General features: G+C 50.0%; 1 protein-coding gene across 5 annotated transcripts in view; it reads right to left on the bottom strand.

Annotated features, from left to right (window-relative positions):
• Positions 1-7054: 7054 nt before the first annotated feature.
• LOC130149525 (uncharacterized) overlaps positions 7055-20343 on the bottom strand; it is a 25437-nt gene continuing 12148 nt past the window's right edge. For 4 of the 5 annotated variants that reach the window (XM_056339248.1, XM_056339249.1, XM_056339252.1 and 1 more), the window contains exons 12-19: positions 17366-17432; positions 16263-16357; positions 14527-14655; positions 12910-13024; positions 11953-12090; positions 10889-11055; positions 10378-10466; positions 7055-7441 (exon numbers count right to left, since the gene is read on the bottom strand). In XM_056339248.1, the coding sequence (XP_056195223.1) occupies positions 7246-7441; positions 10378-10466; positions 10889-11055; positions 11953-12090; positions 12910-13024; positions 14527-14655; positions 16263-16357; positions 17366-17432 (996 nt within the window). In that variant the 3' untranslated portion in view covers positions 7055-7245. The remainder of the gene's footprint in view (positions 7442-10377; positions 10467-10888; positions 11056-11952; positions 12091-12909; positions 13025-14526; positions 14656-16262; positions 16358-17365; positions 17433-20343) is intronic. The other variant, XM_056339250.1, reaches the window with a different exon arrangement.

Genomic DNA, 20343 nt, shown 5'->3' with positions numbered 1-20343 from the left:
TGGTGAAATAGCCCCATTTATCTCATTTGGGGGCTCCACGCGGTCTCTGCCAGCACTGGGCTCTATGGCCGCTCAGTGCTTTCATTGGCAGCTCTCAGGAAAGTGGGAATCAAGCCTGCATAGCGTACAGAATCCAAGGAGGGTCTTAAAAAGCAGCAGCATGAGGAGTGCAATGAAAGAAACATGAGCAGCTGTGTCATTGAGGATTTACAATGAAAGTGGGACAGAAAGCGTTGGTCTCCAGCTGCAGGACAGCCTCTCCAGCTTTATATCAGGTGGTGTTGCCCCCGGATGAGAAGGACCCTGCGTCCCTTAGGGCTCTGGAAGTTTGGGAGGAACCCACCTGTGAAGAAATGCGTAAGACTGTCTGACTACAGATCCGTGTGCCCTCCTGTGGAGGCTGCTGACAGCAGGTGGCCAGAGAAGACTATGAATAGAGCCCGTATGCTGGGTATGCCCGATATACTATATATATGCTATAAATACCCAAAGCGTTATATTTGCCTGTACGTCCCACAGCCAGTGGTCTTCTGCACCAGAGCTGGTGTCTCTGTTTAGTAGCCTGGGATGAGTTTCTCTTCCATGACTGTGTGTGCATGGGTGTAGACAAACGTGCTAAGGCAGGAGGCCAGTTTGGGGGCAGTACGGATTTACCAAAGGGTACTGGAGAACCGCGACACTCACTCTGCAAAGTTAAATGTTACAAGCCACCACCTCTGCTCCCTGCTGGTCCCTGAGTAATCGAGCAGCTTGCACATGCCGATGTGAGCAGCTCTGTGGGGCCTGTGATGCCCAGGGGAGCTGCACTTGCTGACACCCAAGCCGCTGGCTAAACCCTGAACCCTATACCCCTCCTTGGCTTCCCCATGCAGGCTGTCGGCGTCCTGCGAGAGCTCAGGGTATTGGGCAAATCCCGGCTCTTACAGGTACTTACGGGAACGCCTCGTTCACCATACAGTTGTCCATTCATCACTGATGGTGGCCCGTGCCAGCAGGACAGGGAGCCCTGTGCAGTCGAGGGACGAGACCCTGCCCTGCCAGGGTGGGTCTGATTTGGGTTTGGAGGGGTGTAGCCGCAGGGCTGTGGTCGTGGGCAGCTGCGGGGGTGGGTGTGTGCCCGGTACCAGTGGCCGAGGGGTTTGCAACCTACCTCTCTGCCTGGAGACAGCTTTAAGGTCGCAGGTGCCAGCGGGCAGCTTGCAGGTGTAGAGCCCCAGGCAGCCGCTGCAGTCTGGGGGCTTCTGGCAGGGCCGGGACTGGATGCCGCGGCAGGAGTGCTGTGGAGGGAGGGAGAGTGGTGGCCACTGTGCCACCATCCAGCCTTGCCCAGCTCCTGGCCCAGGACCCCCTCCCAGTCACAGGGGTGTCACCACTGTGCTCACACTGCTGAGAGCCCTGGCCCCAAGGAGCCCGTGCCATACGCAGCCCCAAAGAAGTACCTACTGCACAAGCTTGGGCTGCCCGAGAGCAGCCTCTCATGAAGTTGGAAGGTTTCCTTTTGGGGTGTGCATGTCCCACAGTCAGTGTGTCAGTTATTTTGGGGTGATGTGAACTGCTCAGCCCTGGGACCATGCTTGCCAGGGGCTGTTGGCTCCAGATGCTCAAGCTGACAGTGGTGTGATGTCGGGCGGGGGGGGGGTGAGTTGAGCTCAAAAGAGCCTCTTCATCTCCCCCAGCTGGGCCGGGTGGAGAGGCTCTTGTTAGAAAGCAAAGCCAAGTTGCAGAAGATTATGTGATATGATGGGATGAGCATTTGCTGGTGGATGTTTGGTTTCCATTTAAAACAGCAAAATAATGCAGTAAAACCTGCAGTAGCAGGACAAGCTACTCACCAGGCTATAGAGCAACAGCTTCATGCAAGGAGCTGGAGAAGTCGGGGCCCGAAGGAGTAGTTCCAGGAGCAGTTCATTACCACTTTTGGCAGACAGCACGCTAAGCAGCTGCCCCCCACAGCCATGACACAGCCTCTGCCCCACTGCCTCTACCCTCTTGCTGCAGTGTTACCTACCCCGGCAGAGCATCACCTGTACTTCTTGGGTAAGGCAAGCTCTGCTTGTGTCGCAGACTCAGAGCTGCTTTGGGTTTGATAAATGAGAAGTTGCTTATTTGTGGGATGCAGTGCTGAGCCTGTGGAGCAGGTTTCCCACGGGCAGTGAAGGTCTGTGCCTCCCTCCAGGCAGCGCTGCGAGGAGCGGTGCCCATCGGTGCAGCAGGGGGTGTCAGGGAATGGTGCTGAGCTGGGAGATCTTCATAGCAGTGCTGGTGGGGCGGTGAATGCGAGACTGGGGGCAGGGGAGTGTTGCTGGGGCTGGAGAAGGACTGTCCCTCAGCTCTGGGGACAGTACAGGGGGACAAGTGCAGCCAGATCTGTGCTCACCTCCTGACGTGCTTGTCACCTGCATGCATGGCCATCAGCTCTGCTCTAAGCCTCACCAGGTGCTGGGTGTCACTGCACCACAAGCCAAGCAGTGCTGTAAGGCCACGCTGTGACCAAGTACTTCCACACTTGGCTCACGAGGAATAGCCCAAAAGCAGCTTTTCTGCCTGATGTTTGCAGGGTCATGGCACACTCGGCACCTGCTCCTGCTGCACTTAGTCCTGCCTGGTTTTTATGTCCCCACAGTGCCACAGGGACTGTCAGGCAGTGAGGCTGTGTGTGGGGGTGCTGGGGCTCAGGTGTGCATGGGGGACCCCGTTCTGAAGCTGGAGATCTGGCTGAGCTGCTCAGGCAGGTACCACCAATGTGAGGGCAAACAGTGGCAGCCCATGGGTCGGTGTGGGTGCAGCAGCCCTCGGCCTGGAGGGGAGGTGCCACCCCAGTGCTGCTCTGCCAAGGCCCCAGCCTTGGCTGCCTAGCATGAGCGTATGGCCAAACAGCTGCAAGCCTTTGGGCGGTGAAGCTGCTGGCAGCTCGGGTCGCGGGGCTGTGCCGGGAGGATGCTCTCCTTTCTCTGCATTGCAGCAAGGCAGTGCGTTTGGGGGCTGTCCTGCCTGGTTTCGCTGTCTGTGCTGCACAGACCTACCAGAGCTGCTGCTGGCTCCCTGTTACAAAAAGCACCGGGGGCTGATGACATCCTGCCCGCTCGCCCTGGAGGAACCCGCAGAGCTGTGAAGCAGAGGGAAGGGCCTATTTCTTTGGTCCCATCCTCTTTGTTCGGCACTCATAACGCCGTTATGCACAGCCCCTCCATGCCCTGCAGGCAGGTCAGCTGAAGGGGCTCACCGAGCTGCCTGCCCCACGGTCAGGAGTGGGGGGCTGGTGTCTCCCCTCACTCCTGGTCCCCCTGCAAGCCCTCCATGCAAAAGCTCATTCTTGCTGGCTGCGCTGTGCTTACCGTGTCCCCGTTGAACTTCCCGTAGCCCTTCAGGTGATGGCTCAGCCCCAGGCTCCTGCTGCGGGAGGGCTGTGGCGGGACCCTCTGGGGCTTGCCGGGGGGGTCCTGCTCACCACTGTCCAGCGGGGGCTTGGCCATGGCCTTGCTGGGGGACCTGGATCCAGGGGGGGCCTCTCCCATCACCTCCCATGCACCGGCTGGGGTGCGGCTCCTGTCTGAGCCCTTCCCAGGCAGGTTGTCCCCTCCATCTCCAGGTGGCCAAGGATCTTCTCCAGGGCCTCCAGCTCCTGGCTGCCTCTTTGGGGTGTCGGCCTGGCCTCCCAATGCCTCAGATGGTACCAGGGCTGAACAGAACAGCACCAGGAGGAGCGCAGCAACCAGCAGCGCCTGGACCTTCATCCTCAGGACCTGGCTTTGCTCGGGGTCCACCTGCCCAGACAAGGCTGTTGGAGGCAGGAACAGAGGCAGAAGCTGCCTATCTTCCCTGCCGCTGGATCCAGCCAAAGCCATTTTTATAGGGCAGGGACATATCCCAGGGGCACAGCCTTTTTCGCCCGCCCCTGCTGTGTCCCACCTCCCTACTTGTGAACAAACCCGGCTGCTTGCGTGAGCCCCCATCCCCCACCCTTGCACTCGCAAACACCCCAGCACCCTCCCACCACGGCCACCCCATCCCTGCTGATGGGTACACGTGTGCCTGCACGCAGCATCTCCCACCGCTGAGCGAAGAGTCTTTTAGCTAAATCACATTTGCAAGCAAGGTCTTAGTAAAGGGAAGGGCTGCCGGTGAATGTTTGTGCGTGGCAGGGGGAGAGGGGGTGTATAAGATCAAAATGAGTCCCTTCAGTCTCTGAAAAGGCAGCCGTTTTATTTTCAGTTCGGTTGCCTGAGGAGGTAGCACTGATGAGATACAGCTTTGTCAGCTCTCCAGCCCACCCCTCGTACCTTCTCAGCTCTTTGCCCAGTTTTAGCCAAATCTGATGGGAAGGTGGCAGGCTCAGAGGTAAGGAGTTGCTATGAGCCTGGTGAAAGTGGTCTGGGTAGAGGAAAGACACCCAGTTAATGCCTCCATCCATTGCAGTGGGATCTCACTTCTTATTAAACAGCAGAGCCCACCCAGGTGGGCTGCACTAGAGCTGCCCTGACCAAGCTTTAGTCAGCTGATGGGTGGCCTCTGTATGAAAGGAAAGGTGAGTCTGTACTCCAGGCTTACTATCAATCAGGTTCAAAAAACAGCCAGCACCAAGACCCAACTCCACTGGAAATTAATTTTAATGAGTTTCAGTGTTTACTGAACTGTTGGTGCCGGCAGTTGCATCCTGTGCACATCACGTGCTGGGAGAGAGGAGGTGACCTTTCCTCATTGCTCCATCAGGAATGCCTTTGCTCCTTAATACTTGTCCATATTTGGCATCTTTCTTGGATGGAGAAGGGATGGCACCCTTCACCACATCACAGCTTCCCCATCAGCACCCTCTTGGCAGAAATAGTCACAGTCTATCGTGATAGTCTATAGATAGTGATAGTCTATCGCTGTCCCCTTCCCCTCGGCCCCATTTATTAGTGGGAAGGGTCACCCCAGAGTCTTTTTCCACTGAGCCCTGTCTCTTATCCACCAAAGGGCACATGCACGGGGCTGGAGGAGAGAAGCTTTTCATTCAAAATTGCTCTGTGTGCCTGCTGAGGAAGGGCTGACAATGCTGGCTTTGGACACAGCATTTGAGTAGGATGCTGTCATGGTTTCTAGCCAGTGGGGAGCCCTGAATTAAAACACTGGGCAGGATGGGCACCAGTCCCACCACTGCAGCCACCACCACCTCTGACTGCTCCAAGACCAGATTTCCAGTGTGAAAGCTGTCTGTGGTCCTGCCTGCTGTGCTGCATCCTCCTGGTGGGAGGAAGGACTCGAGGGTGTAGTGAGTTGCTAGCCCACCCCCCTGGGTGTGAGCAAAAGGAAGGCAGGAGACCAGGCAGGAGACCAGAGAGCTGATTTCTACACACCTCCTGCTATTATTTTCTGTATAGACAGCAAAGGTGTACTAGCAAAGCACAGATATTTTTATGCATCGCTGTTGTGTTGATGACCTTGGACACCACCGCTGGTGTGAACCTGTAAGGGAGAGGGCGGCTGTTTCACAGACACTGTACCTGAAGCCTGTGCTGGACCCTCTCTGTCCTGCTCTCCCCCTGACATCATTCTGGCATTTGTAATTGCACCGTGGGCATTCCCCTGTAGACCAAGGATGAGTTCATGTGGTCCCTGGCCTTCTTACCTCTAACGTGGGAATGGCTCAGCAGCCTTGAGCCAGCAAGGATCCCTGTAAGACCCACACAGAGGTCTCTGGCCACTCACCCACTGCCATCCCCTTACTCCCCTGTCGGCCACTGATGGTCCTGCATAACACTGGAAAACCACAGGTAGAGCTGGTGTCTTCCCACCCTCAAGTGTAGTCACTCAGGGGCTGGAAGATATCTAGAAGGAGATGAGTTACACAACAGAAGAGTGAGAACCTGGTTTCCATAGCTAAGCTGGCTACATTAGCTAATTTTCAAAAGGCTGTGGACCAGACTTAATCTGCATAAAATTATCTAAGTGTAGACGTCCTTGCCAATGAAGATGCTGGAGGGGTTAAAGGCAGAGGCATAACCGTGCAGCTTTAGCCTGGAGAGGGACAAGGAAGGTCTGCCTCTGCTCCTGTCTTTGCTGTGTACTCACTGTGAAATTCGCAGAATCACTTGAGCTACATGGCTTGCCTGTCCACCTGTAAAGAAGGGCTGTGCTTCCCCTCCTCCCTCAAAACAATATCCTTAGCTTGAGCTTCCGCGATGGTACCAGGAGACACCTTGTTCCAGAGGGAAAGGAAGGTGTGACTAAACATTCTGGTCCTAGCACGCAGTGCTCTGTTAGGATCGCATCCCTGCCAGTGCTCCTCTCCAGCCAGCCACTTGCGGGAAGTTTTCTCTGCAAAATGCTCAGCGGTTTTCCAGGTGGTCAGTAATGGAGGTGAGGTGGGGGGGGCTTGCTGACTTTTGCTTCAGGCTTGACATTCTGGGCTGAGGGTGAAGGAAGCCCCAGTTTCAGCGGGAGGCATGTGGAACAAGGGGCAGTCATCTTTTAAAGGCCACCAGCTGGCCCCTGGTTACCCCTTTCTGATTAGATTTGCCTGCTTTCTCCAGGGGCATTGCACTTCAGAGCAAGAAAGGGCAGCTTTTGCTGTCTGGCTTGGGAAGACTGATGAGGTTGTCCTACGCTGTTATGTGCCTGCCAGCTGCACCTGGCCACAGGTTATGGTCCATTGAACCTCTTGGATGGAAACCAGGAGTAAGCAGCAAGAGAGGATGTTGCTGCTGGGCCCACCTAAAGAGACATGGTCCTGAAGATCTAGGAGTTGATGACAGAGGAGCTACGATGATACTAGACAGCAGTGACACAAGGTGGAGAAAGGGAAAATTCCCTCAACAGAAAGTCTGGAAGGACTGAAGGTTCAGGGAAGCAGGTCTGAAAGACCAGAAACCAGCTTTTCTTTACAAAGAAGTTCCCTAGGTTGGGGCCTCCTTCTGTGAAGATTTACTCAAGACCAAAACATTAGATGAGGGAGTGAGATACACTACCAACAAGCAGCAGACAGAAGAACCAAGCTGAGGTTGCTGTAACCCACCAAATTAAAAAAAGAAAAAGAAAAAAAAAAAAAGAGGAAACAACAGCAGACAAACATAAATGTGAACAGTGCAATACAAGTTATCACCAAATGCCTTCCACTGACACTTGACCTCCTGAAAGGTAGCGTGCACTGAAAGTCTATCTGGTCAGCAGCCAGCTTTTGAGCTCAAAGCTCAAAACACAGGCCAGTTCCTGGAAATAGCAATGCTGGCAGTGCAAGATGGTGATTGATGAGAAAGCCATGGTGCTCTAGTCCATCTTCCATATCTTCACCTCTGGCCAGCTCCTGCTCTTGACTTGCTCCTGGCTAACACTGGAAGTGCTGATTGCTGGGGAGATGGGCTCATAGGAACGGAGAGACAAGCTAGCAGCGAGCAGACCCATCCGGACACAGGTGTCTGTGTCATGTTTAGCAAGCATCCCTGCAAGGATTCCTGCCATTAAGCTGTGGAGAGAAAGAAAGGCAGTTTTGAACACCGGGGGATCAGCTTTGCTCTCAGGAACATGGCCATTCGGCCATTCGTTTGTAAGAGCATTCATTTGCACCTAAACCAACACTTACAGAAGCAGAATATGTCACACAGGAGGAGTGAGGTTATAAGGAAAAGTTTTTGCTTTTTCTGTACTTATTTTTAAATTTAGAGTAGCAAATAGTGTTATTTATTAGCATCTTATTTGTTTCTCATCTGAGAAGTTGAGGTACTTGCCCATTCCACCACATTTTCTATTCTTCCCAGTTTTCCAGGTGAGGCAGGAGAAAAGAAAGGAGTCTAAAAAGGGAATAATCTATTTTTCCCTTGCTCTCTGATCATTTTGTCACTTCTCTGCTCCTTGTTGGTACCTCGTTACATTCCCTTCTGTCCCCAGAGGGATGGGTGGGAAGAGAGTTAAAGTTTCCATATGTATGTGAAAGGAGCAACAGACACAGCTGGAATGAGAAATCCAAAGCTGAAATGAGGTTGTAGATTCAGATTTTAGTAAACTTTTGCTGTGGCTTTCCATTTGAGCTTTCCCTGTGAAAACAATGTGAGTGTTTGGAACAACAGCTGTCACCCACAGGTCCTCACAAGGCACCGAGGAGGCCGTCAAGAGAAGGGGATGACCTTGCCATCTGCCTGGCTTGCAGGGGAAGGCTCTGTTGAGGCATGGATACATGCAGGGTGGTGTTTGTGATTGACTGGGGACAACTGCTGTTTATTCACGGCTAAATACAGTAATGATGCTCAGAAGCTAGGAAAGGACAAAGGAGAAGTAAAAGAGGAGGGATAAGATAATATCTGAGAAGAAGGAAGGACAGGAAAGTGTGATGGCATGGAGGATTAATGAGCAAATCTACAGGGAAGGGAAAAAGACTCTTTGTGTGTGTGTGCTCTAATTACCTCAACATCTTTTTATCCATAACAAAGGCACAGACGATTATGATTCCCATAAACCATTCAATCTCTCAACAGCTCCAGAAATTTAGAGTAAATATTTGGGGGAGCATCCCCTAGCAATGCCACGTGCAGGCACGCAGTGTTATGTTGTCACAGCAGCCAGGTGTGGAGAGCAAACAGCTGCTGCTCCCTGCACACACGCAGCTCCTTGGGCAGCGTCTCCAGAGCTGTAGGAGAGCCCCAGGGTCAGAGCATGGCGCGAGGTGCCCTTGGTCACTGCCTCTGGGTGCACGGTGTCCCCTGAGCAGTGCTTCAAAAGCGCAAGGGTTCACGGGGGCTGAACTGTGAACGGGTTACAGCCCTGGCTTACACCCTGCTGCATAGTCCCTTGGAAGTGCCACCAGGCTGGCCGTGGGTGACTTCACCAGTTTATATGCTGAGGAGGTGACATGTATGTCAATGTAGTGTCCCGGCATTTCTGACCTGTTTTGCCACTCCTACTCTGTAGAACAGGGATTTCTGCAGCTCAGTGGAGCAGCCGGGGTTACCAGGGAGGAAACCCCTGTACAAACAAGAGGACTATGAAAATTCCCATACACACTTGGGGACTCTGGGAAATGGGATTTCCAAACCCATATTACTTCAGGAATGGGAGCAGTAACGGGCCCCAAACTTTCAGATAGCTTTGGAACAAAAAACAAATGTCAAGTTTGTTCGACTCCACCTTCAGTGGAGGTGTTTGGCAGTGGCATACTTTATCTCACCCTTGGTCTTCCCTTAAATTAAGCTTTTGAAAAGGGAAAGGAAACCCTAAAGAAGATGTTTAGTTTACACTAGCCTCTAGAAAAACTTGTCCTGCGGTAAGGGGTAGTTGTGTACTGAGCAGATGATGCAGGGAGGAGGCTGTGTCCCTGGAGGGGCTGGCAGAGGTTGGGCACATCTGCTAGAAGCAGTGAGCAAAGCTGAACTTGCCTTGGGGCAGGCTGACCCCGCCGAGGTTCCTCCCAGCCCCCATTTCTCTGCTGCTACACATACTGGTCCCAGCAACACTTCGGTCTTCTTTGGAGAAGACCAACTTGCAGTTGCACTCGACTCATCTCAGTGGTGATGTGGGACACAAGGAGTGCATCCTGGCATTATGCAGGTTAACTAGCTGGGCAAAAAGTTATTGATTGATCCTAATTCAAATATTGGAAATGCTACAGGTTTCAAAAAAAAAAAAAAAAGACTTTTCATTCTGCCCAACCATAAAAGATAAAAGAAGTGTTGCTATGTTGAGTTATTGGTAGGTAAGAGTAGCAAAACAAAGGGAAACAGTATCTGTCACATGCAGCCTTTTGGTCTAGCCCAAGGCAATGAAAGGCAATCAATTACTGTCGTGTACAAAGCAAGAAGAAAAAAACCCTGACTACTACATATAGTTTGACAAGTTAGCAAGGAGCAGAATAAAATATTACTCTGACAGACTGAGAATTGATCAGTGGGGCTAGGAATAATTACCTGTAATTTCCTACCTCTACTTACAGTGTTGTGTGAACAGCCAGGCAGGTTATACAGCGCTCTTCTGAAGCATGAGCTATCGCCAGAGGCGAATGCAGAACCTGATGAAATGTTTTATAGGACGGTTTTAGCTACTGAGTGTCAGTCCCACTTCCACTGGAGAAGTGTGGAAATAAAGTAGCTAGTAAGACAGCTTTGATGTAAGGTGGTTTACTTTGCTTTTAGCAGCTCAGCCTGGACTAATTCAGAACTACTAGATTGCCATGAAAGGCATGGACCTTAAAGAAAAGCAAAACTAATAATGGCAATACTGGCTTCCCAGGTGCTTAGGGGGACATTTTAAGCAAGCTTTGCAAGGAATCACCATAACCAGTCCAGGTTTGTGTCCTTAGTGTCTGTTCCTCAAGCAGCAAAAGGTCATTTGCCGTTGCAGCAGAATTTCAAAGAAATTCAGTTATGGCCCTTCCACATCTAGCTGACGAAGGCAAAGTAGCAAGCAGTATACCTGTCGCCGGCTCCTGAGACGTTGACTATCTCTTCCCTGCTGATGTGGATGGCGGGGTAGTGGGTGGCACAGAGGCTGGCAGCAGCAGTCTGTGAGGGGAGGGGAGAGAAGTTAGTGGGAATTGCCCAAGCTGGTAAGGCCTGATGTGGCTGATGCCATCCAGACCTGCACGATGCCAAAAAAAGAAAAGGGGGGAAAAAAAGGCAGTAATCTTTTTTTAACAGTTTGAAAGAGAGCAGTGATTTAAATGAAGCTTCCTGAAAATATTCATGTAAGCACATTTAAAACTAGTTGACCATAAACACTGGTCAAACTAGGAGCCAGCAGTATACAGACAGACAACTCGGTTTTCTTTCAGAGCTGTGTATTCCACCCCCCAAAGATGTACATTTGCCAGCAGTGATGCCACGTTTCCCCAGGACTACTGCCATGCCACCAGAAATAGCAACGGTGCTATATGGTCCAAGAAAGAAGCAACTGAGAGCTCGCAGTTAGTTTTCTGTGCCCTTACCTGTTCATGAGCTCCTGAACAAAGCAAGATGCTCCCTCCTAGGCTCTTGCCACAAAGGAGGATGCCGTGAGCGCCGAGGGTCACCACCACACAGTGCAGGTGGGCCAGCAAAGGGCAGGCCAAGGCCACTGCAGTCTGGACAACATCCTCCAAGCTGGATGGCAGCTCTTCAGAAAGTGAGGAGGAAAAACTGTGGTATAACTGCAAGGGTCCTCAACTAGTCTTTTTGTGGGTTGGCAGCCTATTTATGAACGCTGTTACTACTATTTATGAGCACTTCTGCAATGTGGTTGATGTATATTTTTTTCTTTAAATCATGGGAAATATGGAATTCTCCAACGTTAGACTTCCATACCATACCATACCATACCATACCATACCATACCATACCATACCATACCATACCATACCATACCATACCATACCATACCATACCATACACCATACCATACCATACCATACACCATACCATACCATACCATACCATACCATACCATACCATACCATGCACCATACCATACCATACCATACCATACCATACCATACCATACCATACCATACCATACCATACCATACCTCTATCTTATGCTGAGGAAACCACCCCTCATGGGACTAAAGATGTGTCAGTAGAGATCAAAACCCTGTCCTGAAGCATGACTTCCTTTTCCTAATGCTGCTGGATTTCCACCTGCATGTGGTGGAGTATTTCATTTCTGCAAAGGGTGATCCTGCTGGGACATGTGCCCTCAGAGCACCATGCTTCAGAGATCTGTTTACAAACCAGAGATTGTTCCCATTTAGCTGATGAAGTGAGGCAAATGGGATCTCTGATTTTGGAAAAGAAGCCATCCTAGGCCTACAGTGCTATCTAATAGATCATCAGGCCAGCCTGGGCTGTACAAACCACGCAGAGATGGCTGTAAGGTGGAAGACACCAGGAGTGCTTATGAATTCCCGCTGTGTTATAACCCAATTTGCTTGAAATGGGGGCTGGAGCAGAAAATGCTCTTCTCCAGGATCTAGGTTATCTAAAAGTGTGACTGACCCTTCTGAGTATTCAATACCTGCTGGCAGAGGGTTCCCAAGGGTCCGGTTTATTGCTCTTAGCTCTTGCAGGTTGGGGGAAATGTATGTGAGCGCTTTCCAGCTGTCTGAGAGGAATGGCTTAGAGGCCTTGTTCTCATCTGTTGGCTCATAGCACACTTCAAAACAACATTGCGATTGGTTAGATAATTAATTCATTAGTGGTTCATCTCTATGTCAGAGCAAGATGCAGTGTAGAAGGCTTAGCATGATCTGCACAGCTGGGCTTGTTATACTTGTAATCTATTAGAAACTTAAATACTGTTTCCCCCATGCTTGGGACCAGGTCCCCCAAGGTTTCCTTTCCAGTGCTCAGCAACGAGACAATTGCTTCTGGCTCTGGAGTGATATAATCAGACTTCAGTTTTGTTACTCTTCTTGGCTGGTTTTGGAGCCTCTGCCAGGTTTCAAGAACACTGTCTCCTTTAGGATTTGCTTTTTAAAATGAAGGCATAAATCCAATAGGAAGCTTTGTGAAGGGTCCCCAGGACACTGGGAGGGCAGAGGGGTGTGGGGGTGTGGTGGTTTATGGGAAGTGGGATGGGAGATAAAGCCTCTCAAAAGATGCTTTAGTGCTTATTCTGAGCAGCAAACTATATTGCCACTCGAACTGGCAGAAGCACACATATTTTGCTTGCCTTAAGATTAAAGGCAAAGGGAGCAGCTTTCCCTGGCTTTCTGGCAGCGCCCAGGGGCTATAGCTACAGGAAATGTGATTTAGCTGCAGAATGAGAAAAACTCAAGAGAAAGCAGAAATGTTTCATCCATTTGAAACCGAGTAGCAGGGTACCCTAAGGAGTGCTGAATAACACAGCATGTCAGACAATAACCGGGCATCTCCAGCAAGCAGCAGTGGAGAGCACTCAGGGTGTTCCAAAGTGTCTTGGCACAAACACTGTTAGGAGCTACGGGGCCAGGGTTGGGCGACTTCTCCTTACCTGCTAGCTGATGCTCTCTGGCTAGTTGGCAGACATACTGAATAGTGGAAAGAGGCACATTTCCATCAATGCAAACTAGGGGTGCCTGGCACAGGTTCTCCTTGAACTGGGACACCTAGTGAAAATCCAGGACACAGAGTAGAGACAGCTTGAGTCACTGCAGAGGGACAAAATGATTGCTGGCCAGACTCGAGATGTAGGATTTTCACTTGTATTGCAGCCCTTGGGTGCAGACACGAATCTAAAAGACTGATTTCCTAAGGAAAACGGATTTTTCCATTTGTCTCATTTCCACCCCTTCTTCTCCTTCCCCTGCTTCCTGACATTAAGAGCTGAACTCAACCAGCAGGACCCTTCCAGCAGAGAGAGATAGTTGCTGGTCCTCACTATACCACTTTGGCACCTGTGGGTCAGTCAGAGCTGTACAGGGAAAGGGAACGCTGCTGCTTAATGCCACTGTAGGATCCCCTGTGCTCTGCCTTGCTTGACTATGCTTTTGCTAGCTGTGCAGGTTATTTAGATGTCCTCTGGGCCCAATGCCTCCTCAGACAGGTTGTTCATCAGAGTGTTTTACTCCTGGGTCCAACTCAATGGTGTAGGGATGGGGGACAGTGGAGCAGTAGAGTGGGGAGCTTCTGTTCCCTCCTTTGGCGCTCTGAGGCTGCATGACTGCTGCCTGAATGCCAAGGCAATGCTATAGGCACTCCTGCAGAATCCCTCCCATGTCTCTGCTAATCCTGGTGGAAAGAAGGGCTGCCAGAATGCACTTCGCAGCAGCAGACTGGTTCAGAGTTTCCACTGGCCACAGCTGTTTCGTAAAGCTCGGGAGAATTAATCTGTCATGTAATGGTTTTCTGTGCCAAGCCAAGGCTTGGGAGAGGCAGGGTGGGGATGGAAGTGGGAGCAATGACCGTGTTTTTCCCTAGGAAGACTCCACCTCATGGGGATGCCACTGGTAAGTAAATTGCACTTAACTTCCATGTTGCTGTCAGTCACGAAGCACAGGCTTTTGTTCTGTTGATAAAAGAACTAGCAGGGAAGGAGGGTGCAGTAATGGGGCTTTCACTGAATCAGTCCTTAATCACCGCTTCCATTAGCCCTGACATTTTGAAGGTTTGGATGTGCTGAGCAGCGGTGCCTGTTGATACGACTCAGCCTGTAGACACAACAGGGATGGTGGGGATGGAACAGGAAAACTTGGTTTAACCAGTGCTCTGCCCACTTTTTTTTTTGTTTTTCCCTAAAGGGAGAAATGCAGTCCACCATTTCTGCAGGTGGACTGGATTTATTGCTGGCTTTAAGGCGCCAAAAATTACGGGTTAGCTGAGACTACTTAACGAAGAGGGTACTGGTCTACATGTCAGGGATGATAGTAGTGGTGATACTGTATGAAGCAGAAACAGATAGAAGCTCCATTTGGGTCAGCAGCAATAGAGGGCTCTGGTAGCTGACCCTGCTGCTGTCTCAGTGGTCAAAGTTAAAGGGGTTTAACTTTAGGATTCCCCATGTCCCCTCTGCACACCCACTCCCTCCTGGTACAGCTTTACCCGTTGCCTTTTGTCACACGTCCACACACCTGCTCGTAAGAAAAAGTTTACAAATCAGATGGATGCATACGTATTGCTCTGTTATCTGGTGGTGGATGTCCATATCTCCCAAGCCGATGCTGAGCTCCCCAGCACTAGTGATCACTGCACAGTAAGTGGCTGTGCTCTTCCCCTCCAGCTGAAGGACAGCGCTCATGTCCTAAAACAGGGAGGACAGTTACACACGGAGCATGCTTCACTTCCCTGCCACGCTCGGCTCACTCCTTCCCTGGGCCCATCTGATCAGCAGCCCAGCTTGCTGTTACCCCTTCAGCCTCCCTTCTCCCTTGAGATTAGCAACATTGCAGAGGTATCTCGGTCTACACAGTGCTGGCAGATGGCTTTTTTTTTTTTTTTTTTTGTATTTGCAACACAACAAGGTTACAGGAAACATTTAGTAAATGAAAGTGACAGGTCTCTGCCATGCACTTCCATAGGTTGTGTCTCTGGCATAATGGAAGAGTGGTCTGCAGCCCTGCCTACTCCCGTCATCCATTGCCGTGGCTGGTGTGACCCTTTGATGGCCTACTAACATGATGGCATGCCTTGGTGGCACACCTCAGCTCGTGGTTACGTTAGCCACCTCACTGACTGCACAGCCTGATTTTGAGGGCAGCCTTGGGGCCATTTTTACAACAGTGTCACAGATATAGCTACAGGTGTCCTGTCCTTCCTCCGTGGGTCTTGTGAATGATCATCTTAGAGAACTCAGGGCATTTCATGGAATATACATGTAGATGAAGGAACGCGTCAGCCCCAGTAGTTCACAGGGAAGTCAGAGGTTTTAAGGAAAGGGTCCTCTCCAATGCTGTTGGTAATGTGTTTTGTTACAGGCAAGGATTGCATGGCAGCTGGCCACCAAGTCCATCTTCCCTTGGGAAACCACTCCCTTTGATGGCACAAGCTGTGCTGTGGTGGGTAAAGGAGGAATTATAGGCATGGTGCTATGAAGCCTTTATAAATGAAAAAAAGAGTTCTTGTTCTCATCGCTTCATTTACTGAGTTGCTCAGGTAGGCAGAACTATGGACCCATGTGTTCTATTTGGATACCAGGGCCTTGAGGGCAGTAATAGGCCTTAATGGCCCTGACCAGCCCCACCTGAGGGCTCTGCCCACACCCCTGGCTTGTCTTCAGCCCTGCCTCTCCACCATGGAGGTGCCTGGTGCCCTAGGTTAGGGTTGCCCTCCTGGCTTTTTCTGCTCCCCGCTGGGGTGATGATGCTCTGCCTTGCTGCCCCTGGTGAGCTCCCACTGCCCCTGGCTCCCTGGCGTCGGTGGACAAGCTGCTGCTCCAGCCAGGTACTGCTCTGGTGCACGGGTAGGGGTGTGCAGCGATGTGGAGGACACTACTCCTCTGAACTTGGGAGGTGTCCAGCCTGAGCTCCCAGTTCCAGCTTTTCTCTGTCTTATGCTTTACCCAAACCAGACTGATTTGGGCATTGCTTTGTCTGTCCTCAGGGTCAGGGTTTCATATTTCTGGCTGTGCTTAGGCCCTAGTAGAATTTTTCATGATTTCTCCTTCAAGCACCACTCTGGAGCTGAGCTCAGACCCCACAGTTCAGGCTCCAAAGGCCACATACATCTAGCCTGTCTTCTGCAGGGTGGGTCCTTGCCTTCTAATTGCCTGTAACTAAAGGAGCACTGAATTATTCCTACTCTTAACCTGATGGAAGGTGGCTCTTATGTCTGCCAGGGTTGAGGAGATTTTCCCCTCTATGTAACGTCATTGCTTCCATGCTTCTGAGGTGCCACTACTGTGCAACGTACCATGTGGTGACAGTAGTGCAGGACGGACTCTGAATGTTCATCCTTCCCCACAGCTGATAAAAAGAGAGGAGTCTGTCCAAGACGGCTTAAGCAGTCTGAAAAGCAAATGGAAACAAAAAATATTACTAAATCCAGCAGAGCCCTGTGAACACAGTGACAGCGTGTGCAGGGTAAATGTCTGTAGGAAAGTCCTCTCCTGCAAAACTTAATGCCCATCAATTCCTGTCTAGAAGGACATTCGGGATAAAACTCAGCCACAGCTGCTGCAAATAACTGGCTGGGGTTGAGTGGGGCCATCTGCATCTGTCTGCTGCACTGTCACTCTGAATTCTCTGGATTTTTTGGAACATCTGGGAGTGGAGGAAAAAAGAAGGGGGAAGAGACTTCTGCATTTCCCCGGCATCATCTCCTTTACCACCACAGGCATGTGGGCTTTTCCACATTGCTTTTGCATACAGTGTTTCTTGCTGCTGGCCTTCCCACGCTGCTGTTCCCACCATGCTATCTTACTAGAACTGAACCTGAATGGATTAATGGGAAACCCTTCCTCTCTCCCTTCAAGTTACCACAAATTCTACCTCAGTGGGTGTCACAGGTATTTTTTTCTTGTGGTGGAGCACCAGGTACAGTGTGATCCTTTCCTATTGCAAAGGACTGTAGCCCTTTTTCTTCTACAGCAGTTCCTGTGCCCCAGTTCCTCTCATCCATGGGGCAAAGATGATCATCTTTGAATAAGCTTATTCCTTTCAAATTCTTGCTCAAAACATACTTCTATTGCAACTATAGCTAACCTGGCATCAGTTCAGTGCCAAGGGCCACACTGTTCAGTAGTCGTTGGAGATCACTGATGTTTATTTAACTTTGATTTGGGGTCACTGTGCTGTACGCTAGTTAACTATTCGGGGACCTTTCGTTTACTGATCCCAACTCCCTCCCCTTATTTTCTGGAATGGCCCCTGCCTTTTCCAGGCAGTCTGCCCAACGGTATATTGCCTAACGTGCCCCAGGTCTTAACAGCATTCAAGAGCTCCTGCTGTTGAAGGAATACCAAAGGACAACTCACAGCTGGCATGCACCCACAGGCAAACCCAAGCACTAGGCACCTGCCAAGTTTCTTCCAACGCCACCAAAGGTTCGTCTCACTCTTCCAGCATTTGTTTGCCCACCGCCCTGGAAGAATAAATTGTTAATTGGCAAAACTGAAAGGGCTGCTTGGTGTAGATGCTACATCTCCATTAACATGTGAAGTGGAGTTGATGTTGCTGAAATATAGGTCAGCAATTAGAGGGAGCCGAAGGCATCTAGCTACCGCATCTAGGACAATACAAACTTCTACAGCCATCTAAAGACTTCAACCCTGATGACAAAGGTCTGCTTCCTAGGAAGGGAGGTCCACTTAATCTCCCTATACATTTCTCGCTTGGTCTTACTTGCTAAGACCTCTCAGTTTATATACGAGCAATACTAATGAGTGTTTCAGTCAATACGAGCAGCCGTCTGAACTTGCCTGCTCACAATAGTGCTAGGACTCCAGAGCTGCTGACCCAGACCTGATGGGCACTGCAGCTGCCTTCCTTACCTTCCTTCTGCTACTTACCTCTCCCCTAAAGCGGTTTGGGGTTTTTTATTTATTTTCATTTTTGAAGGTAAAATGAGATTTGTTATCTTTGTCAGTACCGCCTCTGTACTTTACTCATGGAAAGATCTATTTCAGTGCCTGGATACTGTTTCACTCAACTGTCTCTTCCCAAACATACCCCACACCAAATATACACTTCTTCTCCACCTGTGTGGTTATCACCTTTTCTTTTTCTCTTGCATCTGCCTTCCACTCCTCTGTTCATCTGTCAGCCTGTCACAAACAGCCAAATTGCCAGAACACAGGTAATCCCTTACCCATCTCCTTCTAATTCTTCTGCCAGACAAATTACATCAGTAAGTGCTCAGATCAATTTGGGCTTCATGTGACTATCAGATGAAGCTCTTGTTTCATAAAACCCTGAGACATGCTTTCCATTTCTGAAGACAGCTTGCCACTGATGGTTATAATGATCTTCACAGTTCTGGATGACTTAGAGCTTTCAAGAGTATGTTGAGCATTTGGGTGGCAAGCGCTGAGGAGTGTGCATGCCTGTACATGGCAGCTCCTGGCCCAGACTCTCTCCACCCTGTGTTAGCCCAGGTGCACCAGAATACCCCTGCACGTATGTTTTTCTTGCTTGTACACACCACTATCTGTCTGAAACAAGTAAATGTATTGCCAACTCACAGTAAGAAACATCCTGCCTCCAACCCATCACTGGTCTTGGGCATTCTCAAAACTCATATTGAAGCTTTCCCAAGGACCCTTCTTCTGCCTGTGTGTGAAGCTGCACAACTGTCCTTCGCACACAATGCTTTCTTCTGCATCCAGTGCTATGACTGTAAGAGGCTGCTCTCCCATCTAAATACGCTCTTTCGTAACTCTCTTCTGACCTCCAAGCTGGTTTTGTTTGCCCTGACTCTCCCCAGTTCCGTAGTCTGTAAGACTTTGTGCTAATTCTTGATGCCTTTGCTTTTCTGTCTGGCAGTTCTCCAGACCACCTGAGCAGAACTGCCTGTATATAAGCAACCTATGGCTTCTGTCCGTCTTTCCACTACTTGTCACTCCTCATTAACCCAAGTACCCCTCCATTACACTTGCTCATGCTCCCTGGGAATTGCCACTGGTACTGCCAGGAATGGATATCTGCAACTGCCTCCTGTTGAGTGTTGCAGATTTTGCGAGCATTCAGCTTGGCTATTTTAACTCTGAAGCTCACTATCCATAATAGAGGCAGCCAAGGAAGAAAAAAACCCTAAAAATTCCAAAGTAAAAAGCAAGGATGCTTGTTTAGGCAAGTCTAACAACATGGCTTTGAACTCTAGCCCCTATTTCAATATTAAAAGAGGGTACTAACTGCCATCAGTAATGAGCACAAACTGCACAAACTCTTTTTTTTATGCAGTTCCACTATCTGTTTTTCAAAACTGATGCCTGCAGGAATGTTGAAAATACTCATGAGCTCCTTTTGTTGTCTAGCATGCTGATCTTCCTTTTTAGTCCCACACGCATCACAAAGGCAGAGTTGCAGGGTTTTTTAAGCCAAGCCTTGCCCTAACAGCAGGCGCACCAGACTCCCGCTCAGGGAATCCAGCTGTGATCTCTGCTGTTGTACAACCCCACAGGGCCTAAAAGAAATGAAGATGCAAAATCTCTCTTTAAAGTAGCAGGTAGGTGCAGTAAGAAACTAGCAGCCTGCTTTTTAAGAAAAATAAATGACTGGCTCTTATCGCACCTTGCCAGCTCAGCTGGTAACCCCAAGTCTAAGCGGTACTTGAGTATCTCTTCTGTGTTGTGTTCAGGTGGGGCTGGCTGAGATGAAAGAACTTGCGTGAAAATGGGCTTGCTGAGGTGATTTGAAACAAGACTGGGCTGATGCTTTCTGGCAATATTTCAGAGAGCTGAGAGAGTTTCTTGAACCTTCTTCTATGTCCTAAGGGGTTTGAATGTCTAATGTAAAAAAGAGACTCAGCTCAAATTCTGGGTACTCTGAGAGTTATAACTGTGATGTTTCTTCCAGTACCTTTTTCTGAGCAAGACCATGCATCCTTCTCTGCAGGTCACTTATAAAGCGCTTTGCTTTTGGATAGCCTTGAAAGCCATGTGGGAATTACAACCAGGACAGAATACAGCTGCTTTCTTGGTGAGACAGCAAGAGACCTGAGTGGTACCCCAGTGCTCTGCAACAAATCCAGCATGCATAAGGGTGGGACCTCCTAGGTGCTGAGTTCTTGGAAAAAATCTGTCTTTAACAGCTAAAAGAAATGCTGTTAAGAGCACCTCTTCCTCTGTGCCTAACCACAGAAGCTGTCAGTGGGAACATTTTTATTTGTCAGTTCCCAAATCCTCCTTCAGCTTAACTTTTGGGAAGTTGCCACGATGGACGCATCAGCTCTAGGGTTCACTGCTGTACAGGAGGGCAGCTCATGCCTCACTTTTTCATGCAACATTAAAATGTCCTTTTTCTTTTCCCCCCGTCAGCTGTTCCCAGTAGAGTCT

This window comes from Falco biarmicus, chromosome 5, assembly GCF_023638135.1.
Source record: "Falco biarmicus isolate bFalBia1 chromosome 5, bFalBia1.pri, whole genome shotgun sequence".
Lineage (NCBI taxonomy): Eukaryota > Metazoa > Chordata > Aves > Falconiformes > Falconidae > Falco > Falco biarmicus.
Note: the sequence above shows the minus strand (reverse complement) of the source record. Positions and strands in the feature narration are given on the sequence as shown.